Raw genomic sequence first — 19743 nt, 5'->3', positions numbered from 1 at the left:
CAAAACCTCGGGGGTGTTCTATATACATAGACGGGCCCCGAGTCTGACCCAGGTGCGTCTCAGACAGAGCCCAGGGGTGTCTCGACAGAGACGACGCGTGTCCTAGATTATCCCCGGCCAAGTGTTTAGAACGGACCCCAAGTGGTATCCGAGAGAGACTAGAGGGATCCTAATGGACCCAAGGGTGTCCCCAAGACAAATTCCAGGACTCAAGGGTGATCCCTGGACAAGGTTCAGGGTGTCTAGGGGTCTGGGTCAGACAATTCGCCAGAGAGTCACCGTTTGGTCTGTGGACCGAGCATGATATCGCGTCGGTGCAGAGTGCAATGGGAGCTCTCGGCCAGCTCCAAAGGAGTACGGCGTGTGGGCCGTAAATTTCCTTATCGGTCCGAGCAGACTCGATTTCACGTGCTCATCGTACAATTGATCACTTCAGGGGCTTTTTGAAAAGTGACGTTAAATTTAATACCTTCCTATAGTGAAACTAAAAACTGACTGCAAAAAAACATTAGGACTTACCGCATTAAGGCATTATTTAATCATGCACGCTGATACTACAGCTGATGTTTGCTTCTTATGTATGTAAAAATAAAATTATCCATTTGGATAATTTTTATTACTGATTCCAATAGTGTCATTACCCCAAACAGCTTCATCGCTACAAAAAAGTTACCTCTGAGTTCAGCGGTGGCCACTATAAGCACTAAGAGCTGCACAACACTAAGAGAAGGTCTGTCATTGCCAAAAATCAGCAGAGTATTGTGGGATTGCGACGGAAGTGTTGACCACATGGATCCTCTCTCCTCTTACTCCCCGAATATAGCTCTGAGTTTACCGGTCTTCCCCGTTTCTCAGCAAACAACTCACTGGCGTTTCTCCAGAATACAATTCACAGTTCACATCACATTCACAAAGGCGTTCAGCAGACGCAGCCACATGCCTCAGCAGTACCATCACCAGACTTCACCAGCGGTGGATGACGGGGCCCAGTAAAACACCCATCCCATCCTCACCCTGTGACATTTCCGGTGCTTTCCGCGGCTCAGGCTGGCTCCTCAATCCCTGACAGCCGCGGCTCGTGTTCCCCGGCCGACCACCCACCCACCGCAGCAGCGCCGGGGCGTCGGGTAGGTACTGACGTGAGCGCCGCCAAAGCCCGGGGCTCGTTTGAGGATCGTACCTACAGCGGCACGTGGCTCCGACCCAGTGCCAAACTCGATTACTATCGCTTCATTTCGAAAAGCTTCTGTCGTTCCAGACACCACACGCTGACGGTTCTTTAGGTCAAACAGATGCTCGTTTTACAAACCGGAGTTGTTATATAACGGGCATATCGCATGCGACTGGGAAATTTTGCAATTAAATTATTCCGGGAGTCTGTTTCCATTTCCAGGCGTCGGGGAATCCCATTGCTGAGAATAGCTGCCCCCGAGGGTTTGCAGTCTGCACCCAGTCCCACTCACCTACGCGACTGATCATAGGCATGTTTACGTGAGCACTGACAGCTCATCGCCGCAGCCTGTGTCTGGCGAGCGTCACGACGCAGCCGGATCCTGCAGCGAGGCGGAAAGGCCGGCGTGCCTCAGTTAGTGGCGGATGTTGGAACTAGAGGGGAGGCAAAAGGTGCGAGTTTTTGGAATCGGGCTCGGAACAGACTGGACATTTCTAGAACCAGCCAGACCCAGTCTAGGTAAGAATCTCAATCGGAACCCAGTTAGACACGTGCGTTCCCCAAAAGAAAATGAATATAGACTACGTGTAGCATCACGTGCATCAAGTAAAAGTCTTCTTCCAACTGAGAATGCTTGTGAGCTGAGTGTGCAAAAACGTAACATGAGCTTTTTTCATTCACTTCATATTTCCTATAAGGTTTTATAAGTGTAATGTTCTATGGTAGGACCTGGTTGAACCCTTCATAAAAAACTTCCAGTTGGGTCGGTTCCTCGGGTCCACATTTTGCCACCCATTGGAACAGATTCGCATTTCGCACGGCCGTATGTCTACGAAGGGAGGGGATCTGAGGACTCGGCAGATTAAACACAGACGTCACTGCGTTGGTAAACGAGGTCCTGTATTGAAATTCAGCGTTAAAACGATTGAAAGTACATGATGACAATGAAAAACTGAGCGTTCCTACTACACTGAGATGAAAAAGTGCCTATATTCAACACACAATACACTGCTAATGTCTTGAATTACACTGGTAATTACACTTGATTGAGTTAAGGGTTCTAGACAGGCTCTAGAAGTAGACATATCACTTCCAATTAGCTTCGCAGTTGGTACTGATGAGCACAAACGACAGATTCGTAACATTTCCTTCGTCTTGGTCGGTAACGCCAAAGCAAACTGTCAGCCGATTCCCGACGTTTTCAAATTAGATCACTGGCTGGCCAGCCCGACTTCACAAGTTTTAAATAACTAAAGCGTTTTCGCACGTAAAACTCAACCGAAACGGGAGACTTCAGATTGACGCCCGCCCTCCCAAGCTCTCAACACAATTGGCAATCACTTTCCCGCCTCTCTCGTCCAAGCACCAATCTCCGACTATCCGCACCGGTCGCCATGCGGCCGTGGGTACTCAGTTCCCTGGGGTACCGTACTGCGGTACCTCATACGTACCCGGGGGGAGGGGGCGGCGCGGCCGGTCCCGTCACATCACCCCTGACGGTACCTGACTGATGAGCTGCACCTTACTGGGCAAGAAGAAGGCGATGCTGCGCTGATGAACACGGTCAACTGAAGTAATTCTGGTGTATTTGTGCCGCGGTGACACGCTGAAGGAACGTCCTGTCTGCCGCCGATAACCTGAGGGACGCAAACGGCATCGGTCAGTCCTGAGTTCATCCAAACCGCCCAAAGGGCCAGTCTCAATACGCTATACGCAGAACATGTCTACAGACAGGGTTCAGAGGCTGTAATCTCAGCACGTTGTGCTACAGTGGGTGTCATGCGTAATGTGAGACACTATACGCCGGAATCTTGCGTCCGGTCATAAGAAGAAAGTCCATGTCTCTGCAGGGCGTTACCGACTTTTTTAAAGTCATCGACAGGGAACAGTGAGCAGTCAGCACGACCTAAGCATCTCCAAATCCACCGACATTTCCAGAGAGTCGGCTTCAGATCCCAGAGGATCTCCGCAGCGCTATCGATAGCGAGCTCGGCTGGATTTTCCTCGGGCAGGAGGTGTCACTGGAAGGTGAAATGTCGCGACACCAAGGTAGTGCAAAGTTAAGTGGACCAGTCACACCTGTTTCCACTCGATAATTTGAAACATGTGGCTCGATCAACAAAGACATCCAACAAATTCCATTCATAGTGGTCATATCATAAACGCTAAATATGACTTACAAAATGAGAACTCGTTTAGCCACAACCCAACAGCGACCACCTGCTAATGCCGAGGTATGATATTATTGGCACATCAGCCGCCATTCACTTCATAACAGGTTATATCACCAGCCAATTACCACATTCTGAGTTTTTATGTCGACCATCTCACCCGAGATGGTTTCATAAATAGCCGCTTGGGGTGAGATAAACGACTCATTATAGCAGCAAAGGCTCACCAACTCAGTCGCTCAATGATACAGGAAATTCCCTCACTATAGGGAGTTCCCTCACCAACTGAAAGCTGCAGAATAATCACTGGGCAGATAGCACGGCCCCATAATCTCCTGGCACGACGTATGTCAGTGAGAGAGATTGTGTTAGGAATGGAGTGGGGAGGGGTAGAGCAACGAGAGTCCCAACTGGGTCGCAATTGATGGGAACGGGCCAGATCACTCGGGTGGAACCTCGTCACGCCACTGTTCGTGAGTAAGGAGAAGCTTCCGTCAGACAGACGTCCGAGACGAGCAGTGTGGGGACAACAGAGGTGCCACCAGGTGTGGTTAAAGGGAACATGAATGGTATGATGTGGGAACTGAGTGTAACGTACGAGACCCACAATTCAAAGAAAAAATTGATATTGGATCTCGAGGGCTCCAGCGATGGTTTACACAGTTATGAGAAAAACGCGATGCATCTTCAAAGTCCATGTCAATGCGATAAAACGGCAATGATTTGATTTGATTTTGCATGCTACATCCGCTTTACCTTCAAACATCGCAATGCCCAAACTCTGGCAGGCTCACATGAGTCACATGACCTGCTTTTGTCAAGATGAACCTTCCAGATGATAGCCCATTGAGCGATGCGGCGGGTCCGGCATAATTTCTGTCGGGACAGTTCTCCTTAGTAATAAACATCAACTCCACCGGACCATGTCGTCAACTGTGACAAAACTGCTACACAATAAACAGTCATCACTCAGCGTCCTAACCTGCGGCCAGCAGACGTGAGACGGGCACTGGGCTCCATCTGAAACTTTTCACCGCGGCCGGCTGAGCCGCAGCTGAAATTCCGATAGATCAATCACCGCGACGACAGCGAGTTCAGACTTTGGACGGAAACGTCTGCTTCCTAACCATCAAAGCGTGACTACAGTTCGTCGTCCACCGATATAAAGCATAGCCAACCGCTTACATAAAACAGCAAAATGACGATCTGCATCATAGCCATTTTCTGTTTCGGGCTTCAGATTTCTCAGAAAATCGTTTTATATGTCAGTATCAGCTGTTATTGGGCGTCCATCTCGTTGGTGATTTTGAAAATAAAATAAACAAGAATCTCGCTCACATTATGATTCTAACTTCATTCCCCAGGAGTATCTCAGTTCTAGCATCCACGACTGTCGCGCGGGTCTCGACCCGATATGGATCCCGGGCCGTTCTTTTCGCGGGGCTTCATGTTCCGGCCCATTACCCCGGCTGCCGGGACGGGTCCAGCTGTCACCCCCGGGGACTCAGCCATTCGTAGCGCCGACCCGGCGGCCGGGTCGCTCCTGGGATTTCAGTTTTCATCCGGTGATGGAACACTGAGCAGGGCGCCACGAGAACGGTAAAGGGGCGCTGGTATTTTACCATTGGATATTTCTGGAAAGTGAGGCTGCCGCATACATAAGTTAGTGTGAATTAGTGTCACATTCCGACACTTAATGCTTCCTCTAATGTGGTTGAGCATGGAGTCCATCTTAAGATTCTCATTAAAACAATGAACATAATAGTCCAAGGATTGAAAAAATTGCGCAAGCGGAAATAAATGCCCTCGTTTACTAGTTAAATACTCTCATAATCATGCAAGACAGTCAATATCACAAACCAGTAGAGACCATTCTCCCACATATTTGAGGCTAACGACGCGAGAACATCGCATCAGCACCACAAATTCCGTCCATGGCAACAGCGAACACATCTCACCCATGGGCACAGCGCATGGCTCTTTTAGCGAAGTAAGTTAGATCGGACCCGATCTCGGGGTCGCCGTCGCGGGAGGTCTGCCTCGATGACACGACCCACCGGCCGCTGGACAGGCGAGGTGCGGTCCCCCTGTCACCGCGCTGCTGACACGTGTCACCGAGTGTCACCTCGGCTGGTGTCAGCTCCCGTTGTCACCTCAGAGGGTGTCATCTGACGGCGCCCCGCGGCACAGGCATGACTTGATAAACATCCGAGGGTAGAAGGGAGATGTGGTGGCGATACAAAAATCAGCAGCGACGATTGTTCAGCGCAAATAATACGCTCACTCCGCTGTTGGAAAAGAGAATAGCAGTCAAGTCGGAAGCACCTGGTCATTTCGGTTGTTACTTGTTTTTGCACGCAAGTCTTCTGTACATTACACTTTCGTCCAATTCTTGATGAGTCGTTTGTACTCATTTCTAAAAGCACCACTCTGGAAGAATGAAATAAGCATCCAACGTATAATTACGTTCACCGGACACCTATCAGCGCCTCCATCTTCCTTCAGCGTCAGCCGCGGAGGACGGCTGCATATAAATGAACCGATCGACCGCCGGCCCCGACTAGTAATTGGGAGGTGGCGACAGGGCCGGTCGGTATGTCACCGACGACGACCCCTGCGACGGACGGAGCGGCTGCGAAATGGGTCTTCGGACCGTGAGGTGCCCGTCGATCAGGGGTGGCTGCCCACTTCATACCGCTCAGCGCGTTTAAAGCCGTATACTGTTGCCCGTCCACTGACATCGCCCGTCACCTACCGTCTACATATCCCGCACCTTCTAACTCCCATAGCCTGTCACCTACCGTCTACATCGCTCGTCATCTAACGTTTATCGCTCGTCATCTACCGCCTAACGCCCTCGCATATACCGTCTATCGTCTGCCTTCTATTACCAATATCGCTCGTCACCTACCCTCTATCGCCCACCCGTTTACCACATATCACCCACACATCCTATTCCCCATTTCGCTCCTGCGAGTGCGTACCACATATCACCCGCCTCCCACCGCCTATCGCCCATCGCCCACCTTCCACCGCCCCACACTTTGAACGCAGCCCGCTTACAGTGCAACCTAACATTAGTTGTCATATCAAGCGCAAGCGACTAGGTCCGCGCAATATTGAGATGGATGCCGATTAGGGTGCATCAAACGCCCCGATGTCTTCAAATCGATCTGTCTGTTGATTCAATTTGTTCCACTAGTAGCACAATGACGCTGTGCAAAATTAAAATTATATCGGATGCCATCTAGGGGGTCCGCATCAGCTATGAACATGCTTCATCACTTAACCTTCCCCGATGGAGGGGGTTGGTGCGACCACTGCTGTTTTTGTCGCGATCGGTCGAAACACGTCCGGTTAGGGAACTTTAATTTGGCTTAGCTGACCTTTGATGCTTAAGCCTGAACATTTGGCATTTGCTGCATTTTGATATCAGGTCAGGTCAGTGGCCTATGACGTCATATGCGAACCTCTCGATGGTCTAAAAATGCTGTATAGATTCGCAGCGCTCTCAGAGTCGGGGCATCTTTCGCAGGGAGACGAAACTTAGGAAATCACAAGCTTTCAAATTTTTACAGCTTTTTTCCTCTGATTTTCTTTTCCGTAAAGGTCGCCTGAGGTCAGGTCAGTCACGTGACACCTCCATTATGCCCCATAGGTAGTGATACAGAAACTGCTCACTGAGCAGTTTCTGCATTGTTTTTTTCTGTATCTGTTTTGGCGCTAACTGAGCAGTGCTCAGTTAGCGCCAAATATAATCCAAATATGTTTCAGGAATTGAAATTTATTTTTGTGCCCCGTTTTCGTGGACTGATGCCTGGTCTGTATTCAACTTGTGCCCTATATGACGTCCTTTGACATCACTAAGAGTATTTGAGATCATCGCGATTTTTCCTCAATAAGCCCAAATTAAGCACGAAAATAATAACTATAGATAGTTTCAGCTTAGCCAACTGATACGCATTACCTATATATAGGAAGTAGGGCTTTTGCTGGGAGGGAAGTCTGGAACAAATCGCTTCGTTAAGTTCCAATGATTAGCTTGGGTTTTCTTGGGTTAGAGCGGTTCTTGCTTATTTTATGGTTTTGTGATTCAACGACATGACTTCGATACTTCGACTCTGGGCTCGCAGAAGACGCACACGATGATGAGCTCGCCGATATGAAGCCTGGAATTCATAGTCGACCATGGCAGCGTCAAAACCAAATGAAGTTACTTTGTCACGCATGCAGCCCTGACAAAACCGGTTTGAGACGAACTCATGTTGAGGTAAATGTTAACACCGCTATTATTGGTTTAGAGTGACTCGTGAGTATCTTTTTAGCAATCCGTGAATAATTCTCATGTAATTTGATAGCACGTCTTCGACGACAACAAGAGTAAGCCGCTCTTCCCGTCGGTAATTGTTCGGCGACCTCATGATGGACCAAGTCCCTGTGGGGCATCCCAAGTCTGGACTGTCATCCCTCGCAGACAGGTGTATCCGACGTTGTCAACGACCTTGCGGTTTCAGTAGCGACGTCCGAACTTGATATCTTCGTTTTGTTGCCGCCACTTGCTCTATTGAATGTTGCCGAGGTTTGGGCGCGGTCTTGCCGGGGTGTGACTGGCGATGATCATTCTGACTCGGTTTTCATATTTACCCCATTGACCCAAAACAATAGGTCACGATCACGTGAACGAAACCTCCGGAACCTCAGGTGACCGGAATGGAATATCTGAGACATGCCAGTTGCTACTTTCTGGAGTTTCATCTCCTTGTGAAAGACCCTTCCCCGTGCGTCGACGAGTGGATGCAACGCTGAATGGTCGGCGCTATATATGTAGTTGTTGCACCGCGCTATATAGTTCTTGCACCAGATACATGGCCCAGAAAGACGAGAGAGAGCGTAGGCCTTTCAAAAAGCAGACGCACTGACACTGCAGTAGCGTCTGATGATAGGAGCATTGTCTAATGTCTACTCATCTCGTAAGCGTGACTACATTGAAACGTTTGAGCATTGAACACTTACGAAGTAGTTTTGTTGCCTTCGTAACATATTAATCGTAATATTTCGTAATATTTATTCGAAGCCTTCGTAATATTTCGAAGCTGTCGGTGGTGATTTACACCTACTATGGATAGCTGGCAGGACTCCCACTGGTTGACCTGACCTGACCTGACCCGACCAAGCCTAAATGCATAGAGACATCATCTTTGATCAAAGCTGACCTGAAAATCGCAATCAGCACCCCGAAAAACTACAACAAACTCAATTCACGAAGTTCTACCAGGTCCCGATTTTCCCGACTTTTGGGTCATTGACCTGACCTGGAAGGTCAACTAATGACCTAGGACCGTAGAAATTGATATCATCTGCTTCTTCTCGTTACGGGAAACACGCTAGTTTTTCCGTGAAGCTCTGGCTTAATCAGAGACCGAACAGCAAGAGGGTCCAGCTCCTGTACGTTAGACGCACACAAAACACCAATACGGGCGAGTGTCAAGACTCCTATAGATGAAATCAGATACATTTCAGATTGATTTGGTGGGCAGTTTTAGGATAGCACTTGCAATGATTAGCGATTCTAAAAGATATTTTGACCTAAGAATAATTTTAAATAATTTGTAATTAAGCGCCATTAATGGTCAAATTCATGAAATTTCGTTAACTTTAGGGTCAATGCGGACCCCCTAGATGGCTTCAGAAATTCTTGAAATTTGGCATGGTTGATACATTTAGGATCCGTAACAAATTAATTTTGGTGACAGGGGGTTCGTAGAAATTTTTCGAAAAAGTGGGGCGTTTGATGCACCCTAATGCCGATGTGTCACGGGGGTCTCTTTCATCACAATTACGGTCTGACCTTATGAGAGGTGCAATAAGTTAAATGTCATTTTAAGATCAAGCACATTGGACGAGCTTTGTGGTGCATTTCAATCAGCTGATATGACGAGACTCGAGCCATCGTTTGATATTATGCGAACCAAAGTTACGACAGTTTAATAAGCCGGCAAACTGATTAAGATGGATTGCGGGATATGTAATTTAACGGGTTCAGAAGTAGCTACTGGTATGACTTTGCTGGCATGCTAATATCTTTGACACGTGTCTCTTCAAAGCTGACACAGCTTTCTAACTTTATCTACAAACATTTAGCAGCCCTATGCTCATTTACCATCAGTCAGAATAACTGTTCACGTCATTTCTAATATCATCCAGCCTGCAGCCCAAGCTGTTTTTTTTTAGAGTCATCTAAAACCGCAAAGGTGCGTGCCACCAACCCCTCCCAATAACGACCCTGAGAACTGCCACCGCCCGCGCCGCCCGGACCTGTCACACACAACCCTGTGCCTGGTAGAGCTGTTTTCCAACAACTCGCCGCGTATCGAGCGACGAAGCTGCACGCCACTCGTATTGGCCAAACAGGCAAATTGGCTCTCCACTGCAGGATTGTGAGGAACAAATCAGCGATACCTGACTCACAGTCGTAAGGCGCGTAGTTTATGTGCGCTGAAGAAGGCAAATGGTCCACTTCAAGCAGGTGGTAATGAGTTATTGGTAACGAGAGCAATATTGCTGATCAATAATGCACTGTGTCGTCAAGTCGCAGCAATATGTTGGAAATCCGCCGTAAACATTCATCACACAAAGATTGAGAGAATAGCTTTTGCGTTTACTGCTAATGCACAAATTTATAACCCACATCCCAGCCTATAAATTTCGGAATACAGCTTTTTAACGTTTACACGAATGAAAATTATGGAGCACTGGTCGGTAACAAAAGCAAGAATGAAAAACAAGACGGCCGTCCGTCTACTCACCTAGTGTTCTACCGTCCCCTGTCTTCCAGTCCCGTCGCTTCACTGCCGGCGCCGTTTGGCCGCCGCCGGAGTCGCCGGCGGTCCGGCCGTCCGTCCGGCGGCTGGAGTTCGGCCCCGGCCGTCCGCGGCCGCCTTCCCCGCCGGGCGCTGCTTCTTCCCCCGGCCTGTCCCTGCTGTCCCCGCCGCGGCGCGCGGTGTGGGCCGCGCCGGGGTCGTCTTTGACGCTCCCGTCTGCCGCGCCGCTCCTGAGGCCTTCCCCTGAAGTGATACCCGAGCACCTGCGACCGGGCGCGGTTTGAACAGCGGTACGATCCTGGCCGGGTGGGGCGAGGAGGGCATCCCCAGCGCGCGGCCACCGTCTCCTGTGTGGGAGACGATGAAGCCTGGGGAGGCGAGCTGGCCTGGTCTGGGAGAGCACGGCAGGAGTCCGGGACGACCTCCGACTCCAGTCGGAGTAGAGGTAGGACCCGCCGCCGGCCGGGCCGCCGCAGAGCTCCCGAGGCAGGCTGAGGTCGGAGGACGGCTGACCGGCTGGGCACGGGGCAGAGGAGCGCCAGAGGGGGCAGTGGCCACCCGAGGGGAGGGCGGCTGGGCACCCCCGCGCTTCGCTGCGGCCGGAACGGGGGTCTTGGTCGCAGCGGCTGGGCCTGGGGCCTTCACAGCAGGTGACGGAGGCGGCGGATGACGGCTGGCAGGACTGGCGGGGAGAGGTGGAGCTAGGCTGGGACGCGGCTGCTTTAACTGCTGCTGCTTTGGCCTAGGCTGCTGCTGTGGCTGCTGCGGTCTCGGCTGTTGCTGCTGTCTTGGCTGCTGCTGTTTCGGGGTCTGCTGCTGTTGGTGCTGCTCTGGGGGCTGCTGCTGCTGTCTCGGCTGCTGCTGCTTTGGCTGTTGTGGTTGTTTCTGCTGTCTATGTTGCTGCTGCTGCTGCGGTGTGGACGTTGCCAAACCACCGACTCTCGCCTGTGGCTGTGCCACCGTCCCGGGTCTCCCGCCGTCCACCAGCCTCGCCTGCGCCGCCGTCCCGGGCCTGCCACCGTCCACCGGCCCCGTCTCGGTCACCTGGCCGACCCGTCTGACGGCCGGCGGCGGCTGGCGGCCGGACGGCTCGCTGGACACGTTGGGTCGACAGTCCGGCTGGAACTGTGGGCACAGGGCCGGTCAGCCGGGTCGGATGGGGGTGAGGGAACAGGCGGGAAACGCTAAATGTGCAGCTGAGTGGCACTGGTGAGTGGTGACTGTGCAATATAGGTATGTGGTAAATGATAAGCAGCACCCGATATATTTCCAGGATGAGAGTACATTGCTGCGTAACGAACTGATGCGTTGCTTGTTGGTATGGAAGTTATATTTATATTTGTTTTTACTTTTTGAGAAATAAGTGCACAAAACAACGTCCATCAATGTGATTTTTCATAGGTACCGTAACGACCAACTGGAATACAGATGCATTAGAATTCCTGCCGTGCATGCATGTCTGAATCGAATCTGTCAACGGTCTTGCTGCCTAGACGGCACCATTTCGGCGTCGCCATATCGCATTCATACCATATAACGACCCATCACCACATTCCGTCGACCATTCACATCGGTACAAAGCCGAACGTTGAGCACAGTTGCACTCGTATACACGGTCACACTACGACAGCCCAGCCTGCCATTTCACAGGAGGTGGAGCAGAGTGAGTGAGCGCATTGATCGGTGTAGGGAAGATCAAACAGCACGGTCTGCACAGGTGGTAAGGAGTGGCAGATTGGGAGGGGTAGGTGGGAAACGACATGGAGCTGTCAGGGGGTTTGAGGTGCACGCCCGAGTTGGGTTATCAGGTTGTGTAAGTCTCCGAGTGAATAATTATTAAGATTATTAAGAATTCCCTCCAATAAAGATTGTTGATGCACATTTTACTACAAGAGTAGTTATTGCAGTCGTGGACGGCACACGATTCGGAGGATAGAGGGGCACTGGCAGACTTTCGAGTCCTGTATCCCCTCCCCTTCTCTATAGCGTATGTACCGTGGGTGCCGGCTGCAGCTGCACAGTCAGGTAGGACGGAGTGCCGGAGAAGGACAGCGGCTGGCCGCAAACCGATCCGACCTTGACGTGCAGGTCCCTCAGCAGGGCGGTCAGGATGGGACGCGGAGCCGGCCGGGCCAGGAACACTGGAGAACCTGGGAGAGAGGGGTCACAGGGCGGTCAGGATGGGACGAGGTGCGGGTCGGGACAGGAACACTAAGAGCCTCAGAGAGGGGAGGGGTCACAGGGCGAGAGCAGCTGGGAAGGACCGGCAATAGGCCCAGCTGGAGCTCAGATGATGTGGGGCAATTCACAGGTCTCTTGTTCTTGTCTTTTTGCGATCACAGATCGGGACACAGGTTCGCTCACACGAATCACACATTTCATTTCCAAGACTACCAAGCTGTGGATTGATGTCTGTCAAATGCAGACCGCCGAGCTGAGCTGTGCAGAGCTATATCGCGAGTTTATTTCACTGGGTTGCAGGCAGAAAATGACAAAAGGTTACTGCAGAGCACGGCATCTTCCATTGTTTGGACTGAAGGACACACATCAACTTACCTTTTGTGTCGTCAGTTTATTGATTCCCTCACCTTTTCGCAGCCAGCACAACCTATCTAAAATCACAATGCTCTGCACATCCTATCACCGTCTCTCAGACAGACATGCGAGTTATATGCATCGTTTACCGCGGCATCTCCCACGGTACCCTGGTAGTATGGCATTCCGCAGACCCACAGCTGCACCGGTTGTCAGACAAACACGCGAGCTATGTTCACCGTTTACCATAGACTCTCCCGTGTTATCCTGTGGTATTCCATGCAGACAGCACAGTACCGTGCCAGCCCTCACCGTTTCGCAGACAGACTCGCCGTGCCGTGCTGTAAGTACTTGCGTTATCTCCCCCCCCCCCACCCCACCCCTCCTTACCGTTTCGCAGACAGAGTGGCGGGTATGTGAACAGTTGCGGTCCCACGAGCCGGAAGTTAACGTTGACGTAGTGAGCGGGCTCCTCCTCCGGCAGACGGTAGCCGTACTGAAGGGGCCAGAAAACAGTTCCGGAACGGGCTGACGAGGCTTCTTACACAGACAGAAAATGATCAACATAGCCGGGACTTAACACGAATTATATGCCATAACTGATCAGCAGGCAACAACGTTTGCTAAATAGTTAAGTACAAGTTCTAACTCTGGCAATATCGACTTAAGCTGCTTAAACCAAAATGGTTATGCAACTGTAAATTGTCTAGAATAAATAAACTCGGCACAATTCATGAGCATTCGTTAATAAAACAAACTGAACAGATGGCTCTGGATTCCTCAAAACTACTCAAAACTGGCTAACACTCGTATGTACCATTCGACCTCGTCTTACGGTCTCGACAGTCGCTGGAATATAAACATGGACAGTCGAGACTCGGCACATGCCCCACTCACCATGTTTTTCCAGTGTCGCTTCAGGTCTCTGTAGGCGGCGAACGGTCCGGAGGGCGGCAGGTGGCGGGTCACGGTGGCCACCTGACCTTTGGTCATCCTGTCAGCGCACACAGAGGTCAGCGGGGTCAGAGCTTGGAGCGCAGGTGAAGCTGGAGCGTGATATGAGAGTTAGGGGAGGACATGCTTTATTCAAGCCGTAGAAGTGCACACACGAGGAACAAGGTGGGCATACTCGATGAAGCTGTCCGGTAAACGTTAAAATCCTTAATTTATTTGCTGGTTTCGGAATATCTAAAACATTCATCAGTGATGTTTCCACGGGACATTTCTAATTGACTTGTGACGTTCTAATTGGCAGATGAGCCGTGAACGAACTTTGAGCAAAACGCTCTCCAAGTTCCCAGAGAAAAATCATCCGTCTGAGAACCCATAAATCCGTCTTCACTTTCCATGATCAACCAGTTTCATAAGCAGCTCCGTGATAAATAAACGAAGCAGTTCCAGCTCAGCGCTTCTGTCAGCCTGGCTACCAATCTCCCTCCTTCCCTCCCTCTCTCCCCTTCCCTATCGCTCCAGCACCTCACACCCCCTCCGAGCCGCCGGGGGCGGATCGCTCGGGTCATATTTCGCCACCGCCGTCCCAGACGCCACCGATACCCTCTGGGCGCCGTCTACCCGTCCACGTGCCGCCGACGGGAGGCACGGGGCGCTACGGGGCATATTGCTGCGGGCGGGCAGGCGGCACCAGTTGCCGGAGTTAGATGAGCCGTCGGATGAGATCGGTTCGGAGCGGAGCGACGAGCGGGCTGGGGTGGAACACTGATCAACGCCCATGGCAGCGGCTGGTTAGATTTATGGAGGGGGTAGGGGCGGGAACACGAAATGGGAACACGAAAGGGGAGGGTATGAGACGGTCGTGGCAAGGTCACCGCTCGGTAAGGAGTGAAACAAAGTCGGAAAAGATTGAGTGAGATTGGCGACTGGACACGACAAGGTCAGAATGGGGAGGATACGGAAGGGACGGGAATGAGAAGGCGAAGGGACAGGATACAACTAGGACGCAGACATGTGCATGGATCCGAGTGATGGATCTATGATCTCAGTGGATCTCGAGGCAAATTGTAGGTTCGGATCTATGATCCCACCGAATCCGGCGTGAAAATTTTATCCGGGATCTATGATCTCACAGGATCTGACGATAAACCAAAAGCATGGATCTATGATCTGAGTGGATCCCACCATGAACAACATTTGAAACCAGGTTTCCAAGTGTTTCTATGTCAATAAGTGCCATAAAACTATGGATTACCTATGACGTGTTATCACATAAAAACACTAAATAAGAACGTTTGTGAGTTGCAACGAGTGATCTTTTGGGATTTCTGTGCTGACCAAAAATAAATGAGGATCTATGATCCCACTGGATCTCAAGCAAAAATACTAGACTCGGATCTATGATCCCTACGGATCTCTCGATAAATTAAAGAGCTGGATCTATGATCCCGAAGGATCCGAGATCAGGATCCGTGGGATCAGATCCCAGATCCATTTTCTCGGATCCATGCACATGTCTGCTAGGACGGACGGTTGACTGATTGGTATGGGACGGGGGGACATAGTCTAGAAATTTTGGGGTGAAGTCGGTAAAGGGTGGACACTGGACAGGGCAGGAAAAGGAAAAAAATGAGGCGTAATATAACAAAAACTGTCGGGAAAAGACGGAAACAAATGAAGAGATAAAGAGGACAATGACGAGGTGCAGTTGTCAATGGAAGGACGAGAGGTGGATTTGGAAGCCGATGTTCCATGGATCCTTAGCAGAGCGCCTGGCGGAGCGGGGTAGAAGACATCCCCCTCCCTCCCCCTTCCCCCCTCCGAGCTCAGTCGGTAAATGGGCGTGGTCCGACAGCGCTGAGACGGATGGGGCGTGGAGGGCCCATCTGTCTGTGACGCACCGCCGGACCCGGCGCTCCGACACGTCCCGAGAGTAACGACTGGTTGGGTGCCAATTCAGCGGGCGTGAGGAGCAGCCACCCGGCGGACCGCTGGGTGTCGACGGTCACACTGCACGACACCCATATCGATGAAGGATGACAAAGTGGAGACGGTGGGACCTCGCCGAGTGCCGCCCATTAGCTCGGCGCAATAAAATACGGTCATCGGATCGGGGTCACCACATAACCCATCCACTATCCACCGAGCTGGACTCCAAATGAAAGCTGTTGATTTACGGCAGTAATTTTATGATCGCAGTGGTCACCGCTAACAGTTGTACACTCTTTTGTTAAAACGGCCGGCGCGGCATTCTAGAGGGACGCTTAAATGGGGTGAATGAAAGGTGATGATTACATGCGGCCGGGTTGTAAATATAATGGCCAGCCCTATAGCTTTTCAGTCCAGAGTGTGTACCGGGAACCCGCCAGGCCGGCCGTTCAATACTCGCGGAGTGCATTTTCATGGCATTCAAAGGAAGTCAGCCACCGACAGCCTGCCCTCGGCGAGCCCCGACGAGTAATTTGGATGTCACACCAGTCACTGGGCCCTGTCAGGCTGTCATCCCCTCACCTGGGCAGGATGTGGCACCAGTAGTCTCCCCCCCCCCCCTCACCTGGGCAGGATGTGACACCAGCGGCCGGTCAGCTGACTCTCGCTGATGACGTCAGTAAGGCGGGCGTTGAAGTCGACCAGCGCCACCGGTGAGGCCCCGAGATCGGAGAGGCGCAGCGGCGGCAGGCGCACCACACACGCCTGGGCGCTCAGACACACGTCCTCCTCTGAGGAATGTATGCGGGAGGAGAGGGGAGGGGAGCGTTAGAGCCGCAGCGGCGGCAGGCGCACCACACACGCCTGGGCGCTCAGACACACGTCCTCCTCTGAGGGACGGGGAAGAGGAGAGGGGTTGAGTTTTGCAGGACGCGGGTTACGGAGCAGAGTGAAACGGTTAGGGTGGCGGCAGGGAGGTGGAAGGGGGGGGGGGCTTGCCGATTAGTTTCGGTGAAGGTTTTCGAGACTTGAACGATTTCGAGAGGAACAATAAAGGTAAAACTGCGGGGACAGTTTCTTCGATGCAAAGTAATGTAACAGAGCTAAAATAAAACGTCATCGGAGAAGTGACTAATAGGTAACGGATTACGTATAACGTATGTTGACGGTAAATCTCCTGGACAGTTGCATGTGTCAACTGACGGCTATATGCAGTGAACCGTGATGGTACGACCGTCATCAGTGCGGGTATTAGTGCAGGGTTAGCCCAGGAGCGACCCGTGCCGACAGGGAGTATCTGGCACGTGTTCCATAATCCACAAGTGACTGTCAGCGTCGAAATATGAGTGATGAATGAATAGCCATGTAGATATGGCCTATGGTGAGCTTTGACCTATGACCTGCCGTTGAGCTGTGACCTGATCTGACCTGTGACATGCCGCTGACCTATGGCAGTGACCTGCAACCTGCCACAGCTGATCTGTGACAATGACCTATGGCGGTGACCTGTGACCTGCCACTGACCTGTGACATTGACCTGCAGCCGCACCCCGTTGACGGGCCCGGTGACCTGGAGGAAGTCGCGTCCCTGCAGCAGCAGCTCACCGACCACGTTCCACTGGGGCGCCAGCTTGGCCTGCAGTGTGTACCGCAGGCAGCAGGCAAAGTCGTCCGGCCCGGCCGGCCGCTCACCCAGCACCTGCAGAACACAGACACACACGGCGCCCGGCGCCGTCAGTGGTGGTCCGACGGCATCAGGGACAATGTGCTGGGAATGGGATAGAGGGTCAAGAACGTAAAACTGCAGATGAATGAAACATTTATGAAACTTGGCTAGACAGCAGCATACAATATGCATCATAAAGACGTACATAATTTGACTTGCATATGCAAGTACATTCAACTGATGTCGCTTTTTCAAATCGTGTTATGTTAGATGCATCAAGTTATTTGGTTAAAGCGATCCACCTATAAGCAAAAAACCGAATGAGAACAATAAACAGAACTGGACCCGTGTACCGTTAGGACTGCCAGTGACGGCTTCATATTAGCTAACCAGAACCTCGCAGACTAGGTATTGAGATAACACAGATACTGAGACAAATGCGATACCATCTCAGTATCCACTGATACGAGACAAACATACAGCCGCGCCTACCCTGGCCCTCATCTCTGCCAGCGTCGGGAACAGGCTGAACGCGCGCGGCACCACCACCAGAACCGCCTCTGCATCGTCCGAGGGAGAGGCCAGCACCACCGGGCACCGGAAAATCAGCTCCCTGGGAACGACAGGGGCCAGTATGTCCAAAATTGTAATGTTGCGGGGAAATTCACCCATAATCAAAAGTAAAATGACATCCTAAAATATAAATAATAACATCTTTACGACTTAAAACAACAATGATCTGAGCCAAAATGTTCAAATATATGACCAGACTTTAACAGTTCGTCTTTATCATCCCGATTCCCAAACATCAGAAAGCTTTTAAAGTTTTATCGGTGTTTAATATTTCTATCTACGACTACATCTTTTTCTAGTTATACCTGTAAAAACAGCACCTAAAATGCCATGATAGTCAAGTTTTGTGAAAACAATGACATCCTCTACAGGTTCTTTTCTACATCCTCCCCCTAACGCAAAATGAATTTAGCCACACTGACAAGGGCGGGTGTGTCATTTGTATAGCAATGGGAGGGACGTGGATCTAGTAAGTGACGACATTAAATATAATTGGGCATTCCATCGCGACAATGACAAGCCATTACTCCGCATAGGCATCCAATATTACTTTACTAGCATATGCATCCAGTGCTTTGCAAGCTACACTGAATTGAATAGAGGGAAACGCAACGCTCGGCCAGGAACTTCACAAAATGCTTCGTACACCGGACGGAACAGTCATTATAAACGCTCAAACGTACACACAATACTGCATTTGGAAATTGAATAACGCGTAAAACAAGGGTCTACACTCTACAAGTCTACATATACGTATAGCTACTGACCCCGACTACCCTCCGACTACTGCCCAGCACACAAACCGAGCGCGGAGCCGCAGACCGTCGCTGCCCGAGCCCCGAGCCGTCCCTACTCCCTACCTACACCTGAGCACCTGTTTGCCCGGTGCCTCGTCTCCCGGCTTCTCGAATAGGACCAGCAGCGCGGTCAGGTTATGTAGCCGCGGACTGCCGGCGAAAAACTGCACCGGCACGCACTGCTGACCGCCCGGCATCTGTGCGCGCTGTGCTGATGTGGGTAGCGGCTGAAAACTGCACCACTATGTCACCCGTAACCTGAAAAGTGATATTCATTCAGGTTCCCTCTGCAACGCAACGAGCCTCACTGTAACACTTAAATTATTTTGGATCATAATTTCAAATAGTAATGAAAATTTATTGCGAACCACTAGTCCAACGCAACCAACGCTCGCTATCCCTTCACGCGCCAGCTCTCCCCCGCTCCCCCCCCCCTCTCGGCTCCACCTCGAACATGAGACACGGCCAATGAGACACCGGCAACAATTCCACTGAATCCAACTGAATTGCTCCGTGCCGCACGCAGGAACAGGATCCAGGATCAGATCATCAGGAAGTGCTAGTCTAGTCCAACAAGTCTTTATGCAGATCGATCGCACAATTCAGATAATCAAAACTATATGAACGCTGAACGGATCTGAGGGAATCCGATCCGTTTAGATTTATTAATTCAAATTAAAGTCTGGCGTTACGAATATGAAATATCCAAATAAGTTTATTTCTATGCAAATAAGATTCCACAATTTGAGTTTGGATGCTAGTCTCAGTCTCCGTATTATTAAAATTTCGTGCAACAAGGAAAGAGCAAAGTTCCAATCAAAGTATTATGGCGATTGGCAGCCCACAGCCATTGAAGACCATGCACCCTGACTCGACCCCTGACTAAATAAAACACAAATATAACTAATTTTACCAACCATTACCAAACATAGTAAAGTAATCTTGCCAAACATACACATTTCGAAAGTTTCAAGGTCATAAGCCAGCTAGCAGAAGCGTTCCCAAGTTTATAAATAATTCATTTTTCTTTATCTTTTCTACTGATTTTGCAAACACTGTTTTGACTTTCATCACATATTCATTCAATTAACTTTAATTATTCCATTTACTATTTTGAAATCAAAATTTG

The 19743-nt window shown here is 50.7% G+C and overlaps 1 protein-coding gene and 1 long non-coding RNA gene across 2 annotated transcripts; both read right to left on the bottom strand.

The window, feature by feature from the left end:
• Positions 1-2054: 2054 nt before the first annotated feature.
• On the bottom strand, positions 2055-10522 carry LOC122366734. Its single transcript, XR_006253937.1, has 2 exons — positions 10149-10522; positions 2055-2808 (listed from the first exon to the last, which is right to left on the bottom strand). It is a non-coding gene; the product is annotated as an uncharacterized LOC122366734 (long non-coding RNA).
• A 282-nt stretch (positions 10523-10804) lies between these two features.
• Positions 10805-19557, bottom strand: LOC122366727 (uncharacterized protein C18orf63-like). The gene is made up of 10 exons (XM_043339261.1): positions 19532-19557; positions 18678-18872; positions 17737-17857; positions 17103-17277; positions 16204-16369; positions 13596-13692; positions 13089-13194; positions 12159-12313; positions 10877-11288; positions 10805-10845 (listed from the first exon to the last, which is right to left on the bottom strand). Exons 2-10 carry the CDS (start codon positions 18809-18811, stop codon positions 10805-10807), a joined length of 1407 nt encoding a protein of 468 aa, XP_043195196.1. The 5' UTR covers positions 18812-18872; positions 19532-19557.
• Positions 19558-19743: the final 186 nt, after the last annotated feature.

The sequence above is a fragment of the Amphibalanus amphitrite genome, unplaced genomic scaffold, assembly GCF_019059575.1.
Source record: "Amphibalanus amphitrite isolate SeventyFive unplaced genomic scaffold, NRLGWU_Aamphi_draft 000827F_arrow, whole genome shotgun sequence".
NCBI classification, from domain to species: domain Eukaryota; kingdom Metazoa; phylum Arthropoda; class Thecostraca; order Balanomorpha; family Balanidae; genus Amphibalanus; species Amphibalanus amphitrite.
The sequence above is the reverse complement of the archived record's forward strand: the minus strand, read 5'-3'. Positions and strand labels throughout refer to the sequence as shown.

Bases quoted from the DNA above. Each gene is read 5' to 3' on its own strand.
- LOC122366727 (XM_043339261.1), bottom strand. From the start codon at position 18,811: ATGCCGGGCGGTCAGCAGTGCGTGCCGGTGCAGTTTTTCGCCGGCAGT. The intron at 16,370-17,102 runs GTCAGTGGCAGG...TACATTCCTCAG, and splicing joins GCTGCAGGTCAATGTCACAG to AGGAGGACGTGTGTCTGAGC. The intron at 10,846-10,876 runs GTCCCAGCCTAG...TCTCCCCGCCAG, and splicing joins GCAGCAGTTAAAGCAGCCGC to TCCTGCCAGCCGTCATCCGC.